The sequence below is a fragment of the Mauremys mutica genome, chromosome 7, assembly GCF_020497125.1.
Source record: "Mauremys mutica isolate MM-2020 ecotype Southern chromosome 7, ASM2049712v1, whole genome shotgun sequence".
Lineage (NCBI taxonomy): Eukaryota > Metazoa > Chordata > Testudines > Geoemydidae > Mauremys > Mauremys mutica.
The window spans coordinates 81,540,820-81,566,392 of record NC_059078.1 but is presented as its reverse complement, the minus strand read 5'-3'; the positions used below and the strand labels follow the sequence as shown (position 1 = coordinate 81,566,392).

General features: G+C 39.9%; 1 protein-coding gene across 2 annotated transcripts in view; it reads left to right on the top strand.

The window, feature by feature from the left end:
• The first annotated feature begins 1,755 nt into the window (after nt 1–1,755).
• RTKN2 (rhotekin 2) overlaps nt 1,756–25,573 on the top strand; it is a 69,884-nt gene continuing 46,066 nt past the window's right edge. For both annotated transcript variants that reach the window (XM_045025585.1, XM_045025583.1), the window contains exons 1-5: nt 1,756–1,865; nt 11,708–11,907; nt 16,195–16,253; nt 23,157–23,210; nt 24,263–24,380. In XM_045025585.1, coding sequence (XP_044881520.1) covers nt 1,815–1,865; nt 11,708–11,907; nt 16,195–16,253; nt 23,157–23,210; nt 24,263–24,380 — 482 coding nt within the window. In that variant the 5' untranslated portion in view covers nt 1,756–1,814. The remainder of the gene's footprint in view (nt 1,866–11,707; nt 11,908–16,194; nt 16,254–23,156; nt 23,211–24,262; nt 24,381–25,573) is intronic.

Genomic DNA, 25,573 nt, shown 5'->3' with positions numbered 1-25,573 from the left:
TGGTTTCCATTCTTATGATGTTAAATGTGATGAATAATTACATGTATAATTTTTCACAACACACATAACTAGCAGAACTAACACAATTACTGAAGTACATCACATTAATATTGCAGAATTAAAAAGGAAAATTGACATCCCAAATATACAGTTAAAAATTGATGTATTACTTCAGTTTGAACTCTGACTACATATGGCGCTCCTACTGTTAAAAGTTCAGGAACAGTTGTCTGTTTTCAGTCTGTTTAAAGAATATTAATCTGAAAGAACTGGCATTGACCTATTTTAGAAAAAATAAGATAATGAATAGTAAAGAAAATGAATGTCAATAAAATTAATCTCTTGAAACAGGTCATTATTCAGCTTTGATTGATTTTCCCGGTTAGACATTATGAAATTAATAAATGTTTCAATAATGTTATCCAAGTATTCAAAATAATGTATTTTAATGATGCATGATTTTATTCTTGATGAATATCCTTGTTAATACTATGAAAATGCAGAACTTTATTACAAACACCACAAATATTAACTGTAGCAAAGTATACATTTTATCATTTATAAATTGTTGTAATTGATAAATGATGCAAAATATTGACATCCTTTCAATTTCTATACCTCCACCCCTTCACATAACTTTATTAGCATTTCATTTAAGACTCAGTGGCCAAGGATTTGTAATTCACCTACAAAAATTCATTCTGAAGTGAAGCTTCAGATTCACTGTTACTGTTCAGAAGAGACTGAACCCTCAACAACCACTGGATTCTGCACTCTACATTTTTCAAGAGGTGCCTAGAACAGATAACTGTAAAAAAAAAAAAAAGAAGAAGAATTTGTATTATTTTAGTTTTCCTGACAGTGTTTTAGCAGAGTCCAGGCACACATTCATAAAGGACCTTAGGACATGTAGACCAGCATTGAGAAACAAAAAGATCTTTAACTTTTTCTTGTAGCCCCTAATCATGTTTACACTGTTCCATCACCGCGTTTTTTTAAATCCTTGTTGTTTATGAGCCATAACCATAACCAAAGGAATAAAAGCCAAAGTCCTTGCTTTGATGAGTTTATGTACCACGGACCCAATCCTGCTCGCACTGAAATCACTGTCAAAACTCCCATTATCTTCAGCGGGAGCAAGAGCCAGCCTAATTTTGCAAACTGCCACCGTCACAAATTGCAGTTACCGACAACGGTGGGTGGGCGGTTTTGCCGCCTCTGCCTTTGACCATCCTCTAGTGCAGCAGGGGCAGCACGTTGTGACAGGGGGTGGGGGACACTTCCAAGTCTCGTTCAGCAGCGCCACACCTCAGCCCAGAAGGGAAGCGCCGCTGTGTCTAGGCACTGGGAGGCGCCACGCCTCTAAGAACACCGCCCTGGGAAGCGGGAGCTGAGCGGCACCGTCTTGCCAGGGGGCGGGGGGGAGCCCTATTGCCCCTCGCCCCCCCAATTCTGCAGCTCACCCTGCCCGGGTCACTGTCACCCGAGTCCCTAGCCCTCGCCCGGGCAGAGGCGTCACTGGATATTACTGAGCATGCTCAGTTCCAGCCAAGCCGCAAGTTCTGAGGGGCGTGACAGCAAGAGATACGGGCCTGCGGCGGGTCCCACTGAGCGCTGCTCGCCGGCCGGGCTAGGCTGGGAAGTCGCCGTGGGGGCGGGGCCCGCTGAAGAGCTCTGCGTGGGGGCGGGGGCGTGCTCTCCCTTTAGGGGCGGGGCCGCTGAAGAGCTCTGCGTGGGGGCGGGGCCGCGGCTGCCGTTGGGCCGGACCGGAGGCTGGGAGCGGGAGTTTTGAACGTTGGTGCGGGCGGCTCGAGATGCAGCGCTGCCGGGGACCCTGGGCCACCTGCCCGGAGCAGGAGGAGCCGGTGAGCAGCTCCCCGCGCGTTGTTCCGTGAGGCTGCCCCGTGCTTGGAGCCTGCCGAGCCGGGTCCCGGCCCGCTTCCCTCCGGCAAGTGCGTGAGGAGCGAGCCGGCACCCCCAGGCCAGCGCCCGGCGGGGGAGTGAGGCAGGGCCGCAGCTGGTACCGAGCGTGCGCTTACGAACTGAGCATGCTCAGTAACGTCAGCTGAAGCCGCCGCCTGGCCGTGCCCTCCCTGGGGATTGCAGCTGCTCCCTGCTGCTCAGAGGGGAACAGTCTGTGCGGGGCAGCAGGCTGCGGGGGGGGGCACAGTCAGGGCCGGCCCGGGGGTAGGGGCGCTGCCAGATGGAGTCCGAGGGGAGCCCCGCCGGGCAAGGGAGGGTCCCGGGGGAGTTACCCGGCCGGGCTGAGCCTTCTGCAGAGGCTGCAAAAAATAGTGTGTGGGGGGCACGGCCCCCCCCCCTCCCCAGGGCAGGACGGTACCGCTCAGCTCCCGCTTCCCAGGGGTGTGTTCTTAGAGGCGTGGTGCCTCCCAGTGCCTAGACACAGCAGCGCTTCCCTTCTGGTATGATGCATTGAGCTGCTAAAACAGACTTGATTCAGTGGAATATTTCACATGCACCCCCCGCCCTTCCAAAATTATAATTATCTTACTTAATTCCTTATCCACTTATATGTCTGCATAAAGCCTTATAGCCGTTTATATACAAATCTGTCTCAGCTGCTCTTTTTGCTGCCTGAATTGGACTGCCTTTTTCTTGTAATCCACTGTAAATCTAGTTTTGCTGCTTTAAATTATTTACTTTAAAAATGCTGTCTTGCTTACTCTTAGCGCTTAGAATGATAGCAAAATTCTGACAAGCGTACACCCAACCATCACAATTTATAACCCCTCAGCCAGATTAAAGCATAAAATAACCAAACTACAGTTTGAGGCCTCTAAAAAAGAAAAAACTGACTCCATTTCAAATTTTACCAAAATCGGATGATAAATAAAGGAGACGGGGGAAAAAAGAAGTCTCTCTAAAGATAGACATTTTTGTTCAAATATGATAATAATATACAGATCTGGCTACACAAATACTCTTATATGCATCTGATGAAGTGGGTATTTGCCCACGAAAGCTCATGCTCCAATACGTTTGTTAGTCTATAAGGTGCCACAGAATTCTTTTCCGCTTTTCCCCTACTCTTACCCTTCACTAATTATTCATTATTGATAGCTGAGAGGCCAGGGCTGAGAAAACATAATTGCACTTGTAAAAATAGTATTCCTACAATTAAGTCTATCAGTCTTCTAAGGCAGCTGCTACTGGTAAAATTCTGACTGTGCTTTCATAACTTTATTTAAATAAATAATCTCACTGCCGATAGAATAGGGGGGAAAATGTGAGGTCGGAGACAGCAGCGTCATGAAGCAATCCTGCCAAACTCATACTTGTATGGGACTTGTCCTAGGAGTGGGTTCTAGGCCATGAAAGCTTATGCCCAAATAAATTTGTTAGTCTCTAAGGTGCCACGAAGGACTGCTCGTTGTTTTTGCTGACTAACACGGCTACCACTCAGAAACCTGTCATGTATAATGTCCCCCTTGGCTGGTAATAGCCGGAAGGAGGCTATTTTGTTTACGGTCCAGCATGCTCAGTCGAATAGTGCCTTTGCTCCTGTTTTTCTTCGTTTTCTTAAGTATTAGTGTGTTCTTTTTTCTTTTAATCTGTACATACGTACCATTGTGTATTTTAGTACGCATGCCGCTTTCTGCTTCATGCGCTATCCATGCTTCTCGTGATTGAGTTTACTAGCCTATAAATCATATATGCACATAGTTTGAAATAACTTGCTCACCATGTGCATATATGATTTATAGGCTAGTAAAGCCTATAATATTCATTATATTTTCTTGAATATAGGCTAGTTTTGAAATAACTTGCTCACCAAGTTCTCAGAATATTTTGATATATATGTATATCTTCCTTCACTTCTCTCAAAACCCTCAAAACTTTCTCGATGCCATTTCTAGAGATTACCAGTCTTTTTTTTCTGATAAATTCTTTTTCTCTTTCGTGCATATAGCTTGTTGTCACTCTGTGTGTCCGAGGTATTTACTCAAGATTAATTAAGTGGTCCTGGGGGAGACTGAGGATAGAAAAGCGAATGTGAAGAGAGAGATCTGCTTAGAAAATGCTGCGAGAAAATCTATCTGCCCTAAGCATTCTGTGCATTGAAACTTCGTAGGTTATCATCGATGACTTTGCTCTCCAAAAATCATAAAAGAAAATGTTTTAAATTTCAGTGTTTAAAATTAATGTGATGTGCAGACGGACATACTGCAGGTTGTACTAGTTCTATTAAGAAAGCTCGTCTGTGTAACTAACTGCTTTTGTGTTGCTGTAGATATAAAGTTTTCATATCTACTAATTAAGAAATCATAGACAAAAATGTGTGTGTTTGAAACAATTTTATAATGCAAACAGGCACATTGCAAGATGTTTTAGATTTTTATTCTATTTTTACAACTTTGCTGTTGTATATATGCAAATATAAAGCTTTCATGTTTATATATTCAATTTCCTTTCTGTGAAAATAATTAATTTTTTTTTAATGGTATGAGGCCTCTTACACTTGACATAGCTTAGGCCTCAGAATGTCATAATCCAGCCCTGCCTGGACCAGAGGACAGGAAAGGTGAGAGGTAGCACATTATGACAGGGCTGCAAAAAAGAACACAATCAATGTCAGTAACTGGTGCTGGTAGCAAATTGTGATGGTAGCAGTTTGTAACAACTCCTGGGCTGCCTGCTGAACAGGGTTGGTCTGATCATAGGCTCCTACCCTGGTCCTATCCCCTTTCTGCCCATGTAACTTGCTTGTTTGGTGGGAGGCCGCAGTCCTGGAGTTGTCTTGCACTCAGTCTGCTGCCTGGGAGGTGGCTGGGGTCATTCAGTCCTCGGCAGAATGGATGGGGGTGTGGTTTCTGGCTTTTTCCCCTTTTCAGCCCAAGCAAGCCACTCTGCAGTGCTGGGCTGTTAATACCCTCACTGTGGTCACAGTCTGGGTATGACCACCTACTCAAGCAGGTGTCTTCTCAGTACCCAGCTGGGCACCTTGGCCTTCCTAGCTCTACAAAGGTGGCCACTTTAAAATACTGCAACTGCCAGAAATTCCAAACTAGGAGTAATTCTCCCAAGATCTTCAGGACAGAGATTGTCTGCTGGTCTGTACAGCACCTACCACAATGGGGCCCTGACCTTGGGTTGACCCTACGTAATACTGAAATAAACACAGAGGTGAAAGTAAGCCAGTATGGTCTGTTACGGCATACTGGCAAGAGCTGGTACACCGTGCCGAACTTGACTGGCTTCCCCGGCGGTGATTTAAAGGGCCCAGGGCTCTGGCAGCTCCAGCGGTGATTTAAAGGCTCGGGTGGGGATTTAAAGGGCCCGGAGCTCCAGCTGCTGCGGGAAGCCTCGGGCCCTTTAAAGCGCTGCTGCCGGAGCTCTGGCAGCTGGGCTTGGGTGGTGCTTTAAAGTGCCCAGGGCTCCCCACAGCGGCTGGAGCCTCTGGCCCTTTAAATCGCCACAGGAGCCCAGCTGCCAGGTTTGGGCGGGAATGTAAAAGGCCTGGTGCTCCTGCCGCTGCGGGGAGCCCCAGGCCCTTTAAATCACCGCCAGTGCTCCAGCAGCAGGGCTCAGGCGGCGCTTTAAAGCTTCCAGTCACAGATGGAGCCCCAGGCCCTTTAAATCTTTAAAGGCCCCACCTCTTCTGGTTGAGGCCATGCCTCTTCCAGTTGAGGCCACGCCGCCACTCAGGACTCCAGCATACCGGTAAGTCCTTTCAGTTACTTTCGCCCCTGAATAAATATGATTAATAATATGAGAAAGAACTGTCACTGGCTTAACTCTTTCCATCTGAGAACTATGGCCCTGTCTCATTAAAAATAAAATGTGTGGGTCTTGTAACATAGACCTTATCCCCAACGATCTACAACATACTGTTAACCAAACATGAGTGAATGTTAGCCAGCTTACTGTCTCCTGAACCATCTAGCCCAGGGGTCAGCAACCATTCAGAAGCGGTGTGCCGAGTCTTCATTTATTCACTCTAATTTAAGGTTTTGTGTGCCGGTAATACACTTTAATGTTTTTAGAAGGTCTCTTTCTATAAGTCTATAATATATAATTAAACTATTGTTGTATGTAAAGTAAATAAGGTTTTTAAAATGTTTAAGAAGCTTCATTTAAAATTAAATTAAAATGCAGAGCCCCCTGGACCGGTGGCCAGGACCTGGGCAGTGTGAGTGCCACTGAAAATCAGCTCGCGTGCCGCCTTCGGCACCTGTGCCATAGGTTGCCTACCCCTGATCTAACCCCATACCAAGCTATAATAGTTGCCCTTGTTGACAGTCTCCATAGTGAGACTAATGTTTGCGCATTGAGACAGGACAACATTTAGGCCACTTGTGTGCTAAGACCACAGCCTATCATGCTGACCAATGTTGTCTCGTTGTTCCTTGTGGCCCCTCTTAGTCTATCTGTATCCATCTGTTGTCTATTGTATAATACTTAGCTTGTAGTTTGCAGTTTTGTAGATGTATTGGTCCCAGGATTACCCACTTCATTTGAAATGGTTTCTTGCAACATGTGTTAATCCCTTATGCTTAACAATTTGTCCTGCTTTGTATTTAGCTATGGTGCTCTGGTTACCTTTCCCAGCCCTCAAGAAGAGATCTGTGAAGCTCAAAAGCTTGTCTCTTCCTCCAACAGAAGAAGCTTAGATTGTAAGCTCTTTGGGACAGAGGATTCCTTGTCTGATGTTCAGCAGTTAGTGCACTGGGGTCCTGGTCCATGACTAGAGCTCCTAAATAATAATAGTAGTAACAAACACCTTCATTCTCAGATGTTTTCATTCCATGACAAGGATGAAACATACTGATGGAATGATGCAGGGCCCTTTTCTCATGTAGGGACTTTTGTGCTTTACCTGTGTTGATGGATGCGTATGTGACTTTGGTTTCCCATGCTGTAAGTCTGCCATGCTAAAATTTAAGTCCACTTAAAATCAAGATAACTTCAAATTTAGCAATGTTTTATAAGGAATTAATTGATACTTATGACAAAAAAAACTTATTCATGACAATTTACTTAATCTATTCAGCCATAGTTGAATTGCCTGAAGTCAAATTCAGTTGCTTAATATTTACTTGGGTAGGAAGGTGCAGGTGTTCCTATTTGTTGTCCTATGCATTAATTCATAATCTTAAAATCGTTCTCATCAGGATTCAGAATTTAACACTTAAACACATGGTCAATGTCATTGAAATCAGCGGGGGCAACTGTGGGGACACTAGTGGATATAAGGCTCAGCAACTGATGACATTTTTAAGTACTGTCCCAATGAAATCAATGGGATTACTCATGCTATTAATATTAGTGTAAGTATAAGTGTTTGCAGAATTGGGACCTTGGATTACACACTAGTTGGGTCTGGGACCACCTTTTTATTAAACACACACACATAGTACCCAGCAGAATCAAGTCCTGAGGGGGTACTACAGCAATATTACTACAATAACAAAAATTCTATTGCATTGGCTAGAGCAGTATCAGTTTTATAACTCTGTAAATGGATATACTTTGCCTTTCAGAGCACACTGCAAGATGCACGCTATTTGTGTGAGTTGCCACTGCGGGTGGATTTTGATAAGGGTTGAGCATGTGGAGATGGAGAGCAGTTTAATTTGATTTTTGTAAATTATGGCAGGGGGTGTGTATAGAGTGTTGGATAGGTGTCCCTTATTTTTTAACATAAATCTAAATACAGTAAAGATCAATTGCTGTTGGAGCTAAACACCAGTACTTTTATGAGTTGCAAACAGGAAGGAATCTCATTTTTCCAATACTATGTACTTTAAGAATTCTCCCAGATAGGGAGGCAGTCTGATCTAATGGTTAGGTCACAGGACTTGGCATCAAGAGGCTTGGGTTTTATTGTCAGTTGTGCCCTTGATTTGATTTGCACTTACTCACTCTCATTTTCCCCTTCTGTAAAATGGGGCCCATACTTGTACTCACTTCTAAAGTGCTTTGTGAGATACAGATGAAAAACACTATGTAGGTGCAAGGTACTATTATTGGACCACTAAGATTCTGTTCATGGAGGAAGCAAAAGGGTAATCAGAACACGGTAATGCATTTTGTAATGATAAAAACATTTAGCACATCAGTACAAAAGTTTAACAGCAAGAAACTAGTTGTCGGAAAGAAATTATTGCAGTGCTATCATCTAGATTAAACATGTTTTATTATTTATTGCAAAATTCTGTATAAGAGATACTCAGCTGTATGAAAAGCCATTGCAATGAACTGCATGCATTTTTGAAAATTATTTGCTTCTAAATTGTGGAACATATGAATTGTTAATAAATGATTTACTGATGTAAACAGCACTGGTACTCTGGCTTAGACCAAAAGTTGAAATACCGAGAACCCATCTATTTACAGTATACGATATATAGTAGCTATTGTGGCATAGATGCTTTTTTGTCCACTAAAAGCTTAGTAAATTAACTTTTCCATTCCAACTGATTTCTATGGCTTTTTTTTCCAGGAATGATTCTAAATGTAACATTTAAAAGTCTTTCTCACAATGGAGGGGAAAAAAGCCCATTGCTTTAGCCCTGAAATGCTCCAAGAATGTCGTGATAGCAGTTCTGTAGCTAAGAGTGACTTGGGCATTCTTTATAAATATAGTCAATATCTATGTTATAATCCATAGCTGCTTTTGTTTTGGTGAGATTCCATGGCCCTGTCAACACTGGGAAACTTTCTAGAATTTTGCACCAAAAGTAGGAATGCTAAGAAACCACTAACGGGGATAAGGCCCTGGGAACTTGTGGCATCTTAAGTGTAACCTGCAAAGGGAAACCTGTTTTGAGAAGAGTTAGGTCTTGTCTACAGGTAGATGCTATTGTGACGTAAGCGAGGGTGTGAATTTAAAGTGCAGTAGTTATGCTGTAATAGCTTCCCACATGGATATTTCTGCACTAAATGCCTGTGTACACTTTAGTTTAATTCACTTGTAAAGTGGATTAAGCTAAACCTCACACAAGCACTCTTAGTGTGAAATAAGTGTCCACAGGGAAGCTATTGCAGACTACCCATTGTGGGTTATTTCCCCCTATAGACAATCCTTTAGAATAGAGTGCTCAAAATGGCTGTGCCTGTCTGGATCCGTGCCCATGCTATTGCTACCAGTGATAGAATTGAATTGGTGAAATTAACAATTGGAGAAACTTGTTGGCATAAAAAGACTAATGTACTGGTAAACTCAGCCTTTGATTAAATGATGGTCTGCCAGTCCTCTCAATGGCATGCTATTACTTTCAGAGGGAAGCTCGGTAAGATTTTAAAAAAGATCAAGCAATCCTTTGCAGATACAAGGAACCCAAGTGATTCCCAAATTAGGCCACTAAATCACTCTAATCAATTAGTTGCCTCTCTTTAGTCATCCTGTCATCTAAGGTTACTCTGAAAAAACTGGTGAGTGCTTGCACTTTGCCAGTTCTACAGTTGCACTGAAGCTGGCAGTGATAGGAAACATACATATATATTTCCTCACAGAAAAATGGCTGACCAAGTATTATTTTATCAACGACAATTGGTTAATAACCATAGTAAAAACATTCTGACTGGATAATAATTAAATCAGTTTCAATATCATGTGCTGCAAAGAGCTGCAGGAGACACATTAATGAGCTGCTTGCAGCTCGCAAGCCTCAATCTGAGTATCACTGCTCTAACCTGATGCACGATACAACCTCCTTAGCTACGGTAGCAAATTCATAGCCTATACAACCAGTAACCGAAAGAAAAAGTAATTGTGATGGTCTGTAGCAGTTGGAGTGAAGAAAGAGACCTGATTCTGATCAGTGCTGTCTTTTACAAACAGCCATCTTCTGACTAGTGTTAGTGCTAAGCCATTTAATGAGAGGACTGGCTGAGGGGGCCAACTGCCAATGGCAATCTGCTGTGTGTTATACACCCTTCTGTTTCCTTGCTCCCCAACATGGTGCTAGCTGTGAGACCTGGCTTCCTTTAACATTAATTCTCCTCTATATTAATATGAATAATTGACAGATTTTAATTTGCAAACCAAGAAGGTATAGTGCAAGTAACCCTTGCAGATTTTCAATTTTTTGGAAGGTAATATGGAAAGTTAACTAAAATTCATATTTCCCATAAGATCTTAAGTATAATGCACAGAAAATATTTCCCCGCCTCCCAAAATAGCAAGGTAATCTATTTCATGCTGTATTTCAGTGGTAGGTGAGATAATATATATGTTGCTTCCTTCTGGAGGAAAAGTGCTCTATAAATATTAATTCATGTCAGAGAGAATGCACTTTTTGTAACGAAACACTCGTTTAAAGATAGGTTAATCTTTAAACTATTACAAGCTAATTGAAGTCTGATTTTTAGTTCACTTTAATATCATTAAATTCATATCCTATTTAAACAAAGGACAGTAGCATCCTGCAGTCTACCTTTTTACATATTCAGGTGTATTTTGAACTCTTTAGCTACATTTACCAAAAAGTGGATGTCACTATTGATTATATCCCCTTCAAGATGACCAAAGAAGGAAAAAAAAATATTTTAGTTAATTTCAAATCTTTCCCATCTCTTTTAATTGTACTGTGTTCCCCTTAATACACAGGTGCTCCACTGAAAAACATTTTTTAAGTGGAATGTTTAAAAGTTTTATACTCTGTAAGCATTGTTTAATTAGGCCTCACAACACCTATATCAAGGGTGGGCAAACTTTTTTGGCCCTAGGGCCACATCGGGGTGCAACACTGTATGGAGGGCTGAGTAGAGAAGGCTGTGCCTCCACAAACAGCCTGGCCCCTGCCCCCATCTGCCTCCTCCTGCCCCCTGACTGCCCCCTTCAGGCCCCCCCACCCATCCAACCCCCACCCGCTCCTTGTCCCTTTACTGCCCTCTCCCGGGACCCGCGCCCCTAACCGCCCACCCGCTATCTAACCCCCCAGTTCCCTGTCCCCTTCCCCCACCCTCAGAAACTATGCCCTATCCAACCACCCCCTGTTCCTATCCCCTGACCGCCGCCCACAGAATGTCTGTTCCATCCAACCGCCTCCTGCTCCCTGTCCCTGACTGCTCCCCGGGGCCACCTGTCCCTTATCCAACCCCCTGGTCCCGTGGCTGCAGGGGAGGGAGAACAGCGGGGGAGGGGCCCAGGGCTAGCCTTCCGGGCCAGGAGCTCAGGGGCTGGGCAGGACCGTCCCGTGGGCAGTAGTTTGCCCACCTCTGATCTATATGATGTAGAGTAACATCATTATTTTACAAATGGGGTGACTAAAGCATATATGTTAAATAACTTTCAGCTCATAGAGTGAGTCAATGTCAGTACCTGAATTAGAGCTCACCCTAATCTTCTGGTTGAATGCATAATCCAGTATGCACCAGTTCATTCCAGTATTCTTTTTTTATATATTAAAAAGTGTACTCATTTCAAATACTGAACTAGCCTTACTGACTGTGTAGTGATTAAAGACCTAGGGTACCACACACTTTCGATGATATAGTAAATACTTAGTTCTTCTAAAAAATACTTAATACAATTTCTGTACTAACAATGAGGAGTACTTGTGGCACCTTAGAGACTAACAAATTTATTTGGGCATAAGCTTTTATGGGTTTTTTTTTTTTTTGGCTGATACAGACTAACATGGCTACCGCTCTGAATTTCTGTACTGTTATTAATTGGATTTTATTGTAGTTCTACAATGTTTGGTCTCTTGACAATCTTGTTATGTATCTTGATATCTAGGAATGCAGCATTCAAGAAAAGATTGACTTTGAAATCCGCATGCGAGAGGGAATTTGTAAACTGCTTGCAGTGAGCACCCAAAAAGACCAAGTGCTGCATGCAGTTAAAAACCTGATGGTTTGCAATGCTCGCGTACTTGCCTACAAGACACAACTACAGAAACAAAAAGAGGAACCAGTCACGTACAGAACAGGAGGAGGGTGAGTAACAATCTTGAGTGTTTCGTTACAAATTGAGAATTCAATAGCAAGCTCTAGGTTGTGATTTAAATAAATAAAATAAAACGGTTTAGGTAATTGTTAGTGTTGTATCAGGAGGCTTAGCCAGAAAATTGGATCTAGTACTGGCTTGTCCTCTTCTCCCCTCCCCCCCCCCCAAACAAAACCCAAACCAAAAACCTACAGCAACTTGATCTTTGCACTGTACTGGAGCATTAAATCTGCATTTCATAACCTCATTTCAAGATACTGGATTTGGTATTTTAGAAAATGTAAATTGAGGTAATTTGTTCTCTACTAAAACATATTATGGGCATTATCCATTAGTGTTCAAGACGTAAGTGTGGGATACCCTGATGAGCATGTTTTGTACAAGAGACGTTTACACTGAATGTGTGCAGCGATATCGGGTTAGGTGTGTGAAGGAACAAAGCATGGAAGACCTTATGGGTAAGCCCCTACTTGAATTGCAGGATGATTGTCAAAAAATTGCAGCTGAGTTGTGGACAAACCATGGAAAATTGTAGAAAAGTAATAATGGACCTTATTACTTTTCCGCTGTCGGCCACCTGGGGCTGAGAGTGAGGGCCCGGGGCTGACGGCAGGGGCTCCTGCTCTCCGTCCCGGGGTGGCTGGGGTCCCACTGTTAGCTCCACACAGAGAGAGAGACTAATATTGTGGAATCCTCAATATTGCAAGCTAAGTAGAGCTTTACTTATGGGAATATCTCCAAACCAGCATACCTTTATTTTTAGTTTTCAATCTTTTACTCTGTCTAAATCAGCAGTTCTCAAACTTTTGTACTGGTGACCCCTTTCACACAGCAAGCCTCTGAGTGTGACCCCCCCCCTTATAAATTATTTAATACCATTATAAATGCTAGAGGCAAAGCATGGTTTGGGGTGGAGGCTGACGGCTCATGTTATAACTTCGCAACCCCCTGAGGGGTCCTCAACCCCAGTGTGAGAACACCTGTTCTAAATGTACTTTAATGGTTAATTGGTACCCTCTGCTGGCCATTTTAGTTAACTACATCATAGTAATCAAAATACACAATTCTTCACAAACATGAAGACACATGCTTGGTTGAAAATATGCCTGAATTATAACTGCTGGGTGAGTTAAAGCATAACTAGCTAACCTGTATAATGTTGCTTTGCAAAAGAGAATAGAACTTGTATGTAATATTGAGAATAGTGATACAGAGCTACAATTTCTTTGATTATCATTTTAATGAAGTATTCTGTAGCAATTCAGTGCAGAATCTCTTCAAGCAACTATGGACTTAGTCTCAATGAACTGTATCCATAGCAACAAACTTCTAACATTTTGCATCTAGAAATGTTGTTTTTTGGGGAGAAAGCTAGAGAATTTTGTTTTGTGGCCAGATTAACCCTGATGATTAAAGCTAATTTTTAAAATTATTGCATATGCACATAACCACAGTATATTTTATGGCATCATCAAACTTTTACCAGTTATATTGCTTTTTTATAAGAAGTTAAAGACTTATATGACATTCTTTCTCCATCACCAAAAGCAGAAAGACCAAATATTTATGCTGACTCTTAGATCTGTAGGCTTTTGATACCATTGACCACAAGGTAGTGGTTAGGGTGGCTAAATACTTATGATTTTAACAAAATTAAATAAAAAACTGGACTTTTGTATTTAAATCAGATATTTTTGATATTTAAATAGTTTTTTTAAAGAAACCTGTTTAAAATGAAATTGAATTTAATACAAAATATTGTAAGGTCTAAACTTATTACAATCTCTTAAAATATGCTATCTCCATGAGCCTCTATCCAAAACTTTGAGTTAAAGGCTGCTTTTCTATATAAAGAAAGAGATTTCCCCCCCTAATTCTAGATTTTGAGGTCAAGCTTTATAAATATGGCACGGTAGGTCAGTCTAACTTAAGAGACTTAGGCAAGTAGGAACTTAAGCTTCGATCACTTTCTTTTAGGAATATTTAAAAATTTTCCCCAACTGACCTGAAATAATCAGTTAAATTAGCTGACTATAGTTAATCCTACGGTTTAATAAACCATTTAGTTGTAAATGTGAAACCTGGTTTTGGATCCAAAACATTTAAGATTGTGTTGATTAATAAAAATACATTTTATATGCTGTTTTGTATGTTTAATTAAATTCAAGTTACTATCCTAATGCAGCTTGACACAAATCTTGAGCAAAACATTTAATTGTTTAGTAAATAATCAATATATTGTTCACCATTTTCTGACATACTGGAATGTACAAGTAATGAGAATATGAAAATATTAAACTATATAATTGCTTAAATAAATGTGTATAGTTATAGTGTATCCTCCTAGGTAGCAAAAAGATGTACCAAATCTAGTGTAAAGGCTTTATTTACTTGTAAATCAACATCTCATAATGGCTATATCAACCAATGAGAATGCACCATTCTTTAGACAATAACTGACATACAAGTGGAAAAGCTGATTAAAATACATTATTTTACTTGATTCTTTCCATTAGGTGATTTAAGCCAATCCACCTTGGTAGTGGTGATACATTTGCAGATTAAAGCATAGATTCTTGGAGATACATTTGTGTCTATGCTGTTTTTTTTTTTCCTCCATGGTTTAGAGAACAGTACTGGATGGTTGCTTGTCTACACAAGAAGCTCTCTGTGACAGGGACTGTACAGAGTTCTGTCTCATCCCCGTTCAGCGGGCACCTGAAACCATTAGCTTTGTGTTGCAGTGTCATCAGTATTCTGACAACATTTGGGGCAGGTCTACACTTAAAAAGCTGCAATGGCGCAGCTGCACTAATGCAGCTGTTGTGCATTAGTGAAGACATTACTGTGCCGACAGGAGAGCATTTGCCATCAGTATAGTTAATCCACCTTCGCAAGAGTCAGTAGAAGCTCTCCCATTGACATAACACTGTCTACACAGGGGGTTAGGTCAGCATAACTACGTTGCTCAGGCGAATGGATTTTTCACACCTGAGTGATATAAGTATACCAATATAGTATAGACCAGGCATTGGATTTTGTTTCTGCTTTGTTGAATGGTCATAATGCAGTGGATCATCTGTTCCAGTGTCTGGCATTTGGTTGAGATTCAATCCAGATAAAACTGGTGATGTCTGAGGGTTATGGGAGGCAATTGGTTGTAATTGTGGAAGTGACTTCTGCCCTCTCAAATGAGTGGTGTGCTCACCTCTTCTTACTTAGATTTAAAGTCTGGTGTCCTAGCTGCTTCTGGATGCCCAGATATCAGTAGTGACTAGGAACTGTTAACTTAACTTGGCCAGGAGATAGGAAAGGTTGCAAATGGTTGTGGAGCTCACTACTGTTCATTCCTTCAAGGGGGCAGGGATAGTTCAGTGGTTTGAGCATTGGCCTGCTAAACCCAGGGTTGTGAGCTCAATCCTTCAGGGGGCCACTTAGGGATTTGGGGCAAGATCAGTACTTGGTCCTGCTAGTGAAGGCGGCAGGGGGCTGGACTCAATGACCCTTCGGGGTCCCTTCCAGTTCTATGAGATAGGTATATCTCTGTGTTACCTCCAGATTGGTCCATTCCAATATGATTTACATGGGACTACCTTTGAAGACATCTTGGAAACTTTAGTTAGTACAGAATATAGCTGTCCACATACTTAGTGGTGGTTGTCTCAGGGTACAGCCCACACCCAGTGCTTCAGAGATTGTACTGGCTCCTGATTTGTTTCTAGGTTTATTTCAAGGTGTATTGATTAGAGTTTTTCCCTTATTAAAACCTCAAGTAATCTGCATATTAATTATCACCCTGAAAACGCAACACTTGGCAATAACTTCTGTTAGCTGAGGAGGAAATGTTTCTCTCTCTATCTTTTAATACAACAGGTGGAGAAAATAAATTATAGTCTCAACGTGTGTGTGTGGAGGAAAGGGAGAAGCAATAGGCATAACTAGATTCTCTTGGAGTTGAAAAATGCAGGGAAGATCTGCTCACTTACCCTTTAGTGTCTAGTTTACACTGTTTAAGGATCCAATCCTCTGTGAAATTAGGGAAGTTTACAATATCTTCCTTCAAGAATATGCAGAGCCCAACAACTTAAGCGTGGACGCCTCTACATCCAAAGGTAGCCAAATTCTTCTTTAAAGAAAAGCATCTGGACTGAGCAGGTGTGAAACTTTAATCTTAAACCTATTCAACTGTGGAAGTTTTAAAAACTGCTAATATTGTTCAAAAGCTTGCTTTTAGAGGTAAAAGTACATTATTCCAAGCCTTCTGTTTCTTTTGGCAGGTGTTCAGATGTTCGGACTAAAGAGCGTGCAGCATGTAGAGGAAAGGTTGCCATATCAGGTACACAACTGGGTGACCGTTTCATTTTGTTGTAAATGTAGAAAAATCTAATAAATTATATATATTAGCAGTTTTCATGCATTACAAAGTATATATGATTGGACAGTTTTTTTCATTTGGCCAAATATACAAACAAGGTGGGATTTAAAAAAAAGCTTAGATGATTTAGGAGCATAAGCCATTGCCTTTCAGTGGAACCTGTGCTCTTTAGTAATTTGGGGGCTTTTGAAAACCCCACCCAAGATCTTCCTACTACTTTGAAGGACTTTCATATTATGGAATGCTTTTGTATCTGCCTATATGCTTAAACATGTTTGAAAGATAAATATATTAATTTACTTAAAAATAAATGTTAAAGTCTTGGGATAAAAATTTGAAAAGTGCCCAAATCCTTTTGAAAGTGAATAGGATTTGTGTTAGGTGCTTTTAAAAATATTTTCCGTGATCCCTTATAGCCCAACTTCTACATGATTCTATCATGAAATCTGTAGGATCTTATAATATAATACAGTAGATATTTGTTTGCAGCAACACCTTGTAAGAGTAACCGCTGCTTATGAGCAACATTTCCTTTGGGAACACTTTCCCTGTTGTGAATTGTCAACACATTCCCCATAACAGCAACAGCCACTTAGGAGCAACATAGCAAAAGGGCACCAATATGTTGCTACTAATGAGCGTTTACTGTAATAATACTTAACTTTTATTCAGCACTTCATCAGTACATCTCAAAGTGCTTCACAATCCTTTATTTATTCTCAGAACACCTCTGTGGGGTAGGGAAGTATTATTATCTTCAATTTACAGATGTGCCATTGATTTTTGACATGATTTGACACAAGATAAGTAAGGAAACTACAGGGAAACTGAAATGTTAGATTCCAAATGTATCTTTCAAAATTTTATGATAGGAATTGAGGTTCTTCCAACTTGATGAATCAAGTGTTCACTTCCTGAATACATTTTTTTAAAAGGTTATACTGTAGGTTCTGCATCTAAACAAGCATGTGTACATGTTGGGCCAGCTTTAGCCTTAGGCTAGGTCTACACTGGGGGGGGCTCGACCAAGATACACAACTTCAGCTATGCGAATAGTATATCTTAGGTCGATTTACCTGGCTGTGAGGACGGTGACGAGTCGACCGCTGCTGCTCCCCCGTCGACTCCGCTTCCGCCTCTCGCCACGGTGGAGTTCCGGAGTTGATGGCAGAGTGGTCGGGGATCGATTTTATCGCTTCTACACTAGACACAATAAATCGATCCCCGATAGATCGATCACTATTCGGCGGGTAGTGTAGACGTACCCTTTGTGTAAACATGTGCTACTCTGTTGACCTTATACCATGACTAAGGCTATGATTTTGGCACTGGTATTTTTATTAAGTCACGGACAGGACATGGGCAATGAACAATAAATTACGGATTTATTGAAGCCACTGCCATGGGGCTGAAGCTGGAGCCCTGAAGCCGGAGCCCAAGTGTCGCAGGGCTGAATCACTGAAATTTTCAGGAAGTCAGAGAGGTCTCATAAAATCACGGAATCCGTGACTGACTTGTAGCCTTAACCATGGCTGAGGTTGGTTCATAGTGTAGTTGCTGATGGTGCCCGCAAAAATCTGGTAGACATTGGCAATGCTTTTTTTTAATTCACTGCTTAAATGAGCAATAAACACCAAAAAACAAGTTAAAATGACTCTATTTTTTATTACAGTAGAGAAAGTTTAAAAGTAAGTTAAATTTGTCTTTTCCTTTTTGGGGTGTGTGAAATATGCTGTTCTGTCACCAAGGCTTAATGGAATCTTGTAATCATTTTGTTGGATGCTAGGGCACATAGAATAGACTCGGAAGGGTGGCAGCTTTATCTCAGCATGGAGTGGGGAATACATTCATTATCCATAATTTTTCTTGCTCTTATATTGTTTTCACGCATTTAAATCCCCCTTGCATGAATAAACTATGTAATTTATCTGTTTTACCAATTACTTTGTCAGCAGACAATAAATTAAATGTTGATCAAAAGCATAACTGTAATTTAAAGGTCTGTTTTTATAATGATCTATAAATAAAATGTCAAAAGGAATCATTGGATTTAAAACTGATTAATTGTACTACATGAATGTATCTAATTTAAATCCATATGGATTTACAGCTAATTGTAACTGAAATTAAAATGTGTGAAAATTGATCTGAATTTTTGATAAATGGTTTATAAGTATCATGTTAAACTTGTTCAAGTAATTGAGTGTCTATATCCTGATGACTTTTTCTGATTAAGGCGTAAATTTTTCATTTTTCATGATGTAGAAGGAGGCATACAAAAGTACTTTTGTTAGCCAACGTAGTTTTTTAGAGCATTAAAGCAGTCATTCATGACTTTCGATGGTTAAAGTTTCAAAAACTTTTCTATTGTAACTCCGTTTCCATATTTTATAACTTTCAGACCTTTGTCTTTTAAGGCTGAAATTTTCCATGCTCAGTTTTTTCAAATTTAAAAAAAAAAGATTCCTGTAACTTTTTGAGCCACATGAGCCACATTTCCACTTGTGTAGCTGTCAGTGACTTTTTAAGTGGGTCTGTTGCAGTTAGGAAGCTTTTCCAAGATTTCAGGCATCTAGCTGCTGTGACCATGAAGCAGATGTCTGGTATCTTCAACCTGTTGCAATCATTCTTTTTGCTTGTAATTGCTTTCCTAATAGCCACAGAAGCAGTTCCAGCAAGCACAAAAAGGCCGCTCACTGTTTGTTTTAGGCATCATATGATGTAGCAGTAGCTGTTAATTCAGCACATGGTCCAGGTTCTTTGTGTGAGCTGATCTTTCCCACAGTGGACGTGCATATTCAGCTGTCGAATAGCAAAGTGCAAGTGCAGTGGCTGTTAGTGTTGCTGGGTTGGTTCCCCATTTTGAATTTGCAAGCTTCCTGAGTATGTTGTTCCAGGTGCTAACTTTGCCTTTTGTCGTCTTCATGTGTGCCTTGAAGGAGAGAGTGCCGTATAGTGTCACTCCATTTCAGTGTTGAGTAACTGATACCCCATTCCAGATGATGATGTGCTGTATATTGGCCTCAGATGCTGAGGATGGAAGAGACTCACTTGTGTTTTGGCTGTGTTGGCATGCAGCTGGTTCTTAGTGTAATAGACTGAGAGCCCAGACGGTGCCGATATTAATGTAACTTACATCAGAATGAGATCCTTGGCTGGGGCAGCAACACATAGATCGTTGGCATAGATAAAACTTCTTAGATGTTGAAAAGTACTGGCAAGAGTATGCTCGCTTGTGGTAGGCCATTTTCTTTTGCCACCATAAGCTCTGCTTCCTGTGTAGTTTAATGTAAGAACACCAGTGCTCTAATAGAGATTGTATCCGTTATACAAAGTGTTGTATTTTTTAGAGGAGCCTTCAGTAATTTATTATGTCATATCCTGCTGATAGGACAACAAATACAGTGCCTGTTACCATATCCTTTTCAAGGCCATCTTTGTAGTATTGACTGATGTTTAGTATTTTTCCGGTGCATGGTTTTCCTGGGTAGAATCCACCTTACTCTGGGATTAGTTGCTTTTGAACATATGGTGATAGATGACTTGAGATGTGATGCTTGTACAGTTTGCAGAAGTGATAATAGTGATATAAGCCTGAATTTCTTCAGCTCCACTGCATCCTTCTGTGGCTTCAGGAGTGCCGCAACTCATTGCTTTGTGTGTAGCTGAGCACGTTAAACAACTTAAGTAATCGGTTCTTTGTTGCTGGTCCAAAGTGTTTGATTTGGTCAGACCAAATGTCAGCTAGTCTGGTGGCTAGATTCTCTAAAGCTATACATCCTGCTGAACGCCTATGACTGCAATATAACTAAAGAATTTCTATGCCTGCAGACCAACTCAGTCGTCAGCATAACCGACTGACTGTACCTGAACATCAAAGCAGTCGTCAATGTCATTCAGAATGGTCCTCATCAAGACAACACTGACAATAATATCAGCAAATATCAAAGGGCTCTGGTGTGCCAAACACAACCCGGTAGCCAAAATGTGCACAGACTACAATTGTGAAGAACTGGTCTCTGCACTAATGGAGGAAAAATGGAAGTCATGGCAGAATCTTCTTGCAAGTACGGATATGACCCATAGCAGTAAGAAAGCATGGATTACCATCTGGAAGCTTAACAACGACCCAAGAAAGGCAGAGCAACACTACAACGTTCTTGCAGACCAGGTCGTACACCAACTCCTGGAAAATAACAGGGCACCAAACAGACAACCCAAATTGCGGCTTGAGTAGCAAGAAGAGCAGGAAATTTATAATTTTGAGGCACAGTGGAAAATGACCGAATTAACCTCCACAATAGCTCCCTCAAGAATGGCAAAGCTACTGGTCTAGGTAACATTGGTACTGAACAAATCAAACACTTTGGACCAGCAGTAAGGTTGTTACAATTAAAACAACAAAGAACCTTGACTTTGTTTTATGGAGTTCACTTCATGTGACATGTATTTGAGGAATAAATCTATAAATATCAATAGGCACTGCTGTTTGCCAGTGTCAGATATAATTGAACTTAACAGGATAGATGAACTAATACGTTTGTTTAAAGAAATACCAACTCCATCATTAGTTACTGACAGCAAGTGACTTAGAAGAATTAAGCTGCTCTGCCTTTAGCCCTTTAATATGGTTATAAAGTAAAAAGTAACCTTTTCTTTTAACTAAAAAGTAGGGCTGTCAAGTGATTAAAAAAAATTAATTGCAATTAATCACACCATTTATTTAAATATTTTGGATGTTTTCTACATTTTCAAATATACTGATTTCAATTACAACACAATACAAAGTGTACAGTGCTCACTTAATATTTATTTTTGATTACAAGTATTTGCACTGTAAAAAAACAAAAGAAATAGTATTTACCAATTTGCCTAATACAAGGACTGTAGTGCAATCTCTTTATCATGAAAGTTGAACTTACAAATGTAGAATTATGTACAAAATACTTACGTTCAAAAATAAAACAATGTAAAATTTTATAGCCTGCAAGTCCACTCAGTCCTACTTCTTGTTCAGCCAATTGCTCAGACAAACAAGTTTGTTTAAATTAGCAGGAGATAATGCTACCCACTTATTGTTTACAATGTCACCTGAAAGTGAGAACAGGTGTTCTCAGGGCACTGTTGTAAATGGCGTCACAAGATATTTGTGCCAAATGTGCTAAAGATTCACACGTCCCTTCATGCTTCAGCCACCATTCCAGAAGACATGGGTCCATGCTGATGACGGGTTCTGCTCGATAACAATCCAAAGCAGTGCAGACCGACGCATGTTCATTTTCATTTTCTGAGTCAGATGCCACCAGCAGAAGGTGGATTTTATTTTTTGGTAGTTTGGGTTCTGTAGTTTTCACATCGGAGTGTTGCTCTTTTAAGACTTCTGAAAGCATGCTCCATATCTCGTCCCTCTCAGATTTTGGAAGGCATTTCAGATTCTTAAACCTTGGGTCAAATGCGGTAGCTATCTTTAGAAATCTCACATTGGTACCTTCTTTGCGTTTTGTGTAATCTGTGGTGAAAGTGTTCTTAAAATGAACATGTGCTGGGTCATCATCCAAGATTGCTATAACAGGAAATATATGGCAGAATGCGGGTAAAACAGAGCAGGGGACATACAATTCTCCCCCAAAGCGTTCAGTTGGAAATTTAATTAACACATTATTTTTTTTAATGAGCGCTATCAGCATGGAAGCATGTCCTCTGGAATGGTGGCCGAAGCATGAAGGGGCATACAAATGTTTAGCATATCTGTCACATAAATACCTTGCAATGCCAGCTACAAAAGTGCCATGCAAATGCCTGTTCTCACTTTCTGGTGACATTGTAAATAAGAAGAGGGCAGCAATATCTCCCTTAAATGTAAACAAACTTGTTTGTCTAAGCGATTGGCTGAACAAGAAGTAGGACTGAGTGGACTTGTAGGCTCTGAAGTTTTACATTGTTTTGTTTTTGAGTCCAGTTATGTAACAAAAGCAATCTACATTTTTAAGTTTTCCCTTTCACGGCAAAGAGATTGCAAGAAAGTGCTTGTATGGGGTGAATTGAAAAAGCCTATTTCTTTTGTTTATCATTTTTACAGTGCAAATATTTGTAAGCAAAAATATCCACTTTGATTTCAGTTACAACACAGAATACAATATACATGAAAATGTAGAGAAACATCCAAAATATTTAATAGAATACCAATTGAAATTTATTATTTAACAGTGCAATTAAAACTGCGATTTAATCATGATTAATTTTTAAAATTATGATTAATTTGTTTTGAGTTAATCGCGTGAGTTAATGGTGATTAATCAACAGTTCTTCTAAAAAGCTTTTTTAAAATTTTTGTGTCAGGCAAGGTGATCCAAATTCAGTATGTAATTGCAAGTGGTATTTGCTCAATGACTGGCAAGGCAAGAAAAAACACTTGCTGCACAAACTTCTCCAAGTTAGCCTTAAATATAGAGGGGTTGTCTTTCTTGTAGCAAAATGAGTGGTTCCCAGCACAAACATAGCAAGAGTATTTCACTTAACATGTCTTCACTGTAAAATTGACTTAAATATCACTCAGAGCCACGTTCCAGGAGCCACCTGGAGATGTTATTTCAGATTCCTAAATAAGATTATAAACTATACTGGGATAAAGAACATTTCTAAAGGAGAATGACACTTCATATTGAACAAGTTAAATTATGAAGTTTCTTTTGGCACTAAGTGGTAGCGATTGAATTAATTATGCTATTTGTTGGATAGAAAGAGTAGGCCCTACTATGGCCAGAAATAGAACGGTAGAAAAACAGACCAGAAATATTCTGTGTTTTATTTGGCCTGCAGGTCTACACTGTTGTTTATAACTTAATTTTTCCTTTTCTTCTTTAGATATTCGCATACCATTAATGTGGAAAGGCTCTGATCACTTCAACAGCAAAGAAAGTAAGTTAGATTTTATTGAACTGTTAAAAACAGGTAATGTTAATCAAAGTTTAAACTGTACATGGAGTTGAGACCCTCCTTTTCACCTATTTTTTTGAGAGAATTTTGCAAAACTAAATACTATCTGCACTACTGCACAGGAGCCCTTACCCTGAAGGTAGTGATGGTAGCCGTTTAAAATAGGTTAGAATTATGCAGTTTCTATTCATTTAAATTGCTACTACTGAAAAAGTGGTGCTGTGGAGAAGCTTGGGCGTATCTGAGCTGAATGAAACTCTAATACTGTAGGTTAGGTGGGTGTTGGAGATGCTTTTGAGAGAGAGAGAGAGAGAGAGATTGAAACTTCAGAGGAAGAAATAGAAAAGTGGCACCACTAAGTTGACTAATAGCTGAAAAAATTCTGAATAAATTTCTTGTATCTTTTTGCCTTAATTTGAAAGAGTATTTGGTAGGAGATGCCTTTGCCAGAGAAGAATTTAAATGAAAGTTCTGTCTGTTGGCATTGAGTGGATTATTTCGTAGTCTTCACAAATGCACGTACTTTGCTATGTAATGGAGATTAACCCTAAATCTGTTCCAGCTGTCACCAGGCATTGATTTCACTTTGATTTTTTCAATAGGGTCAGCAGGGTTTAGAATGGCAAAATACTCTAATCCATGAGTGCATTCATAATACAGAATGCACTCTGGTGTTCAGCTGTTTTGTTTTTAAATCAATCCTATTGAGCACAAATACTTTAATAAAAAGTTTCTGAATTTATTAGCAAATATTATTATAAATGCCTGTAGAAAGGAATGCTTGAGTAGAGGTTGAAATTAATTTTTCTTTCTAGAAATGTTGCTCTACAGATGCAGCAGCTTTGATGGTTCAACTACAAAATGCACAACACTCTAGGATGTATAATTTATGATTACAAGAATTCTTTGATAACACATCATAGATTCAAGTTAAATTTCATTTGAAACTCATTTCAGTGTCTTCATTTACAGGAAAACTTTAACGTTGTGTTACATAACATCTCTGCTAAAATGTTTCTTTGGTTCTTCCACAGGATCACAGCGCTATGCAATTTTTTGCTTATTCAAAATGGGAGCTGAGGTTTTTGATACAGACATGGTTATTGTGGATAAAGCAATAACTGATATCTGTTTTGAAAATGTAACCATATTGTGAGTATCAGTTTTTGTTGAACCAAGTAAATATGTTCACTTTTGTGATTCTTATGAAAAAAGACATGAGGTGGTATGTACATAGGTCTTGATCCAACAGCTACTGAAATAAATGGAAGGTCTTCTGGTGACTTGGATGGGTGTTGAATCCTTCTCTTTACCCAAGGAATTTGGGCGCCTATATAGGGATGCTATGTTTAGCTGAATCACTAAATGCCTTTTCCATTGGGTCATATTCAGAAATGTCTTATTGTGATTTAAATGAATGGGGCGTGTGTGTGAAATTTAAATTAATGCATTGAAACTGAAAGTATACAGAGCTTCATGTAAACAAGAAACATTAATACTTAAAATGTTGGATGCAATCACCACATAAGGCTGCTATCATATCTTTTTTTAAGGATCCCATAGTTCACCTCCTTATTGACACTATGTATTGAAAAACAAACTCACTCCCTGCTTGATCGTCCACTGCACCTTCATGAGCCTGTGCCACAGCCACCATCCTTCTCGTTGTGAAAACTGAACAGGAAGTTGTTCATTCTCCATTAAAGGTGGAGGAGGAATTGGGCTTGTATTCCTTTTGTGTGTGTTTTAATGTATAAAGAAAGGTTGTGAGGCACTTAAGTTTTTTTTCCTCGTTGTTTTTAATTAGAAATTTGAGTCATATCTACCCTGGAAGCTCTCTGGTAACTCAAGAACTAGTTAAAACAAAAGTTGATAAACTGAAAACTGAGAAGTTGAGAAGGAAAGGGATTTTTAAACAAACTTTAAGAATGTTTTTTTAATACCTGTTCAAATGAATATTTAAGGCAAAGATTTAACTCCGCCCCTTAAAGGGTAGGAGAGCTAACAATAGACCCATAGTAAGTCTTGGAGCAAACCACAGAAGACTACTTTGATATTCCTGATGTTTCTAAGGTTAAAGAATTTTTATAAAATCTTTATCTTTATAAAGCATAAAAAAGTAGAAAGGGAAACAAACTATTTAAAAAATATTTGTAGATCCTCTTAAGTCAACCCCTTAATTGCCCAGGTTTCTGTTTAACAACTTGAGAGAACATTTCAATCCACTCAGCTGTTGTTGATGCATATAGCAAAGGCACATTAGAGAATGCAGGGCCCTTGGAGAAACTAATCCAAAGGCATAGTTTAAACCAAACAATTTCAGTGTGTTAAGAATATTTATTTAG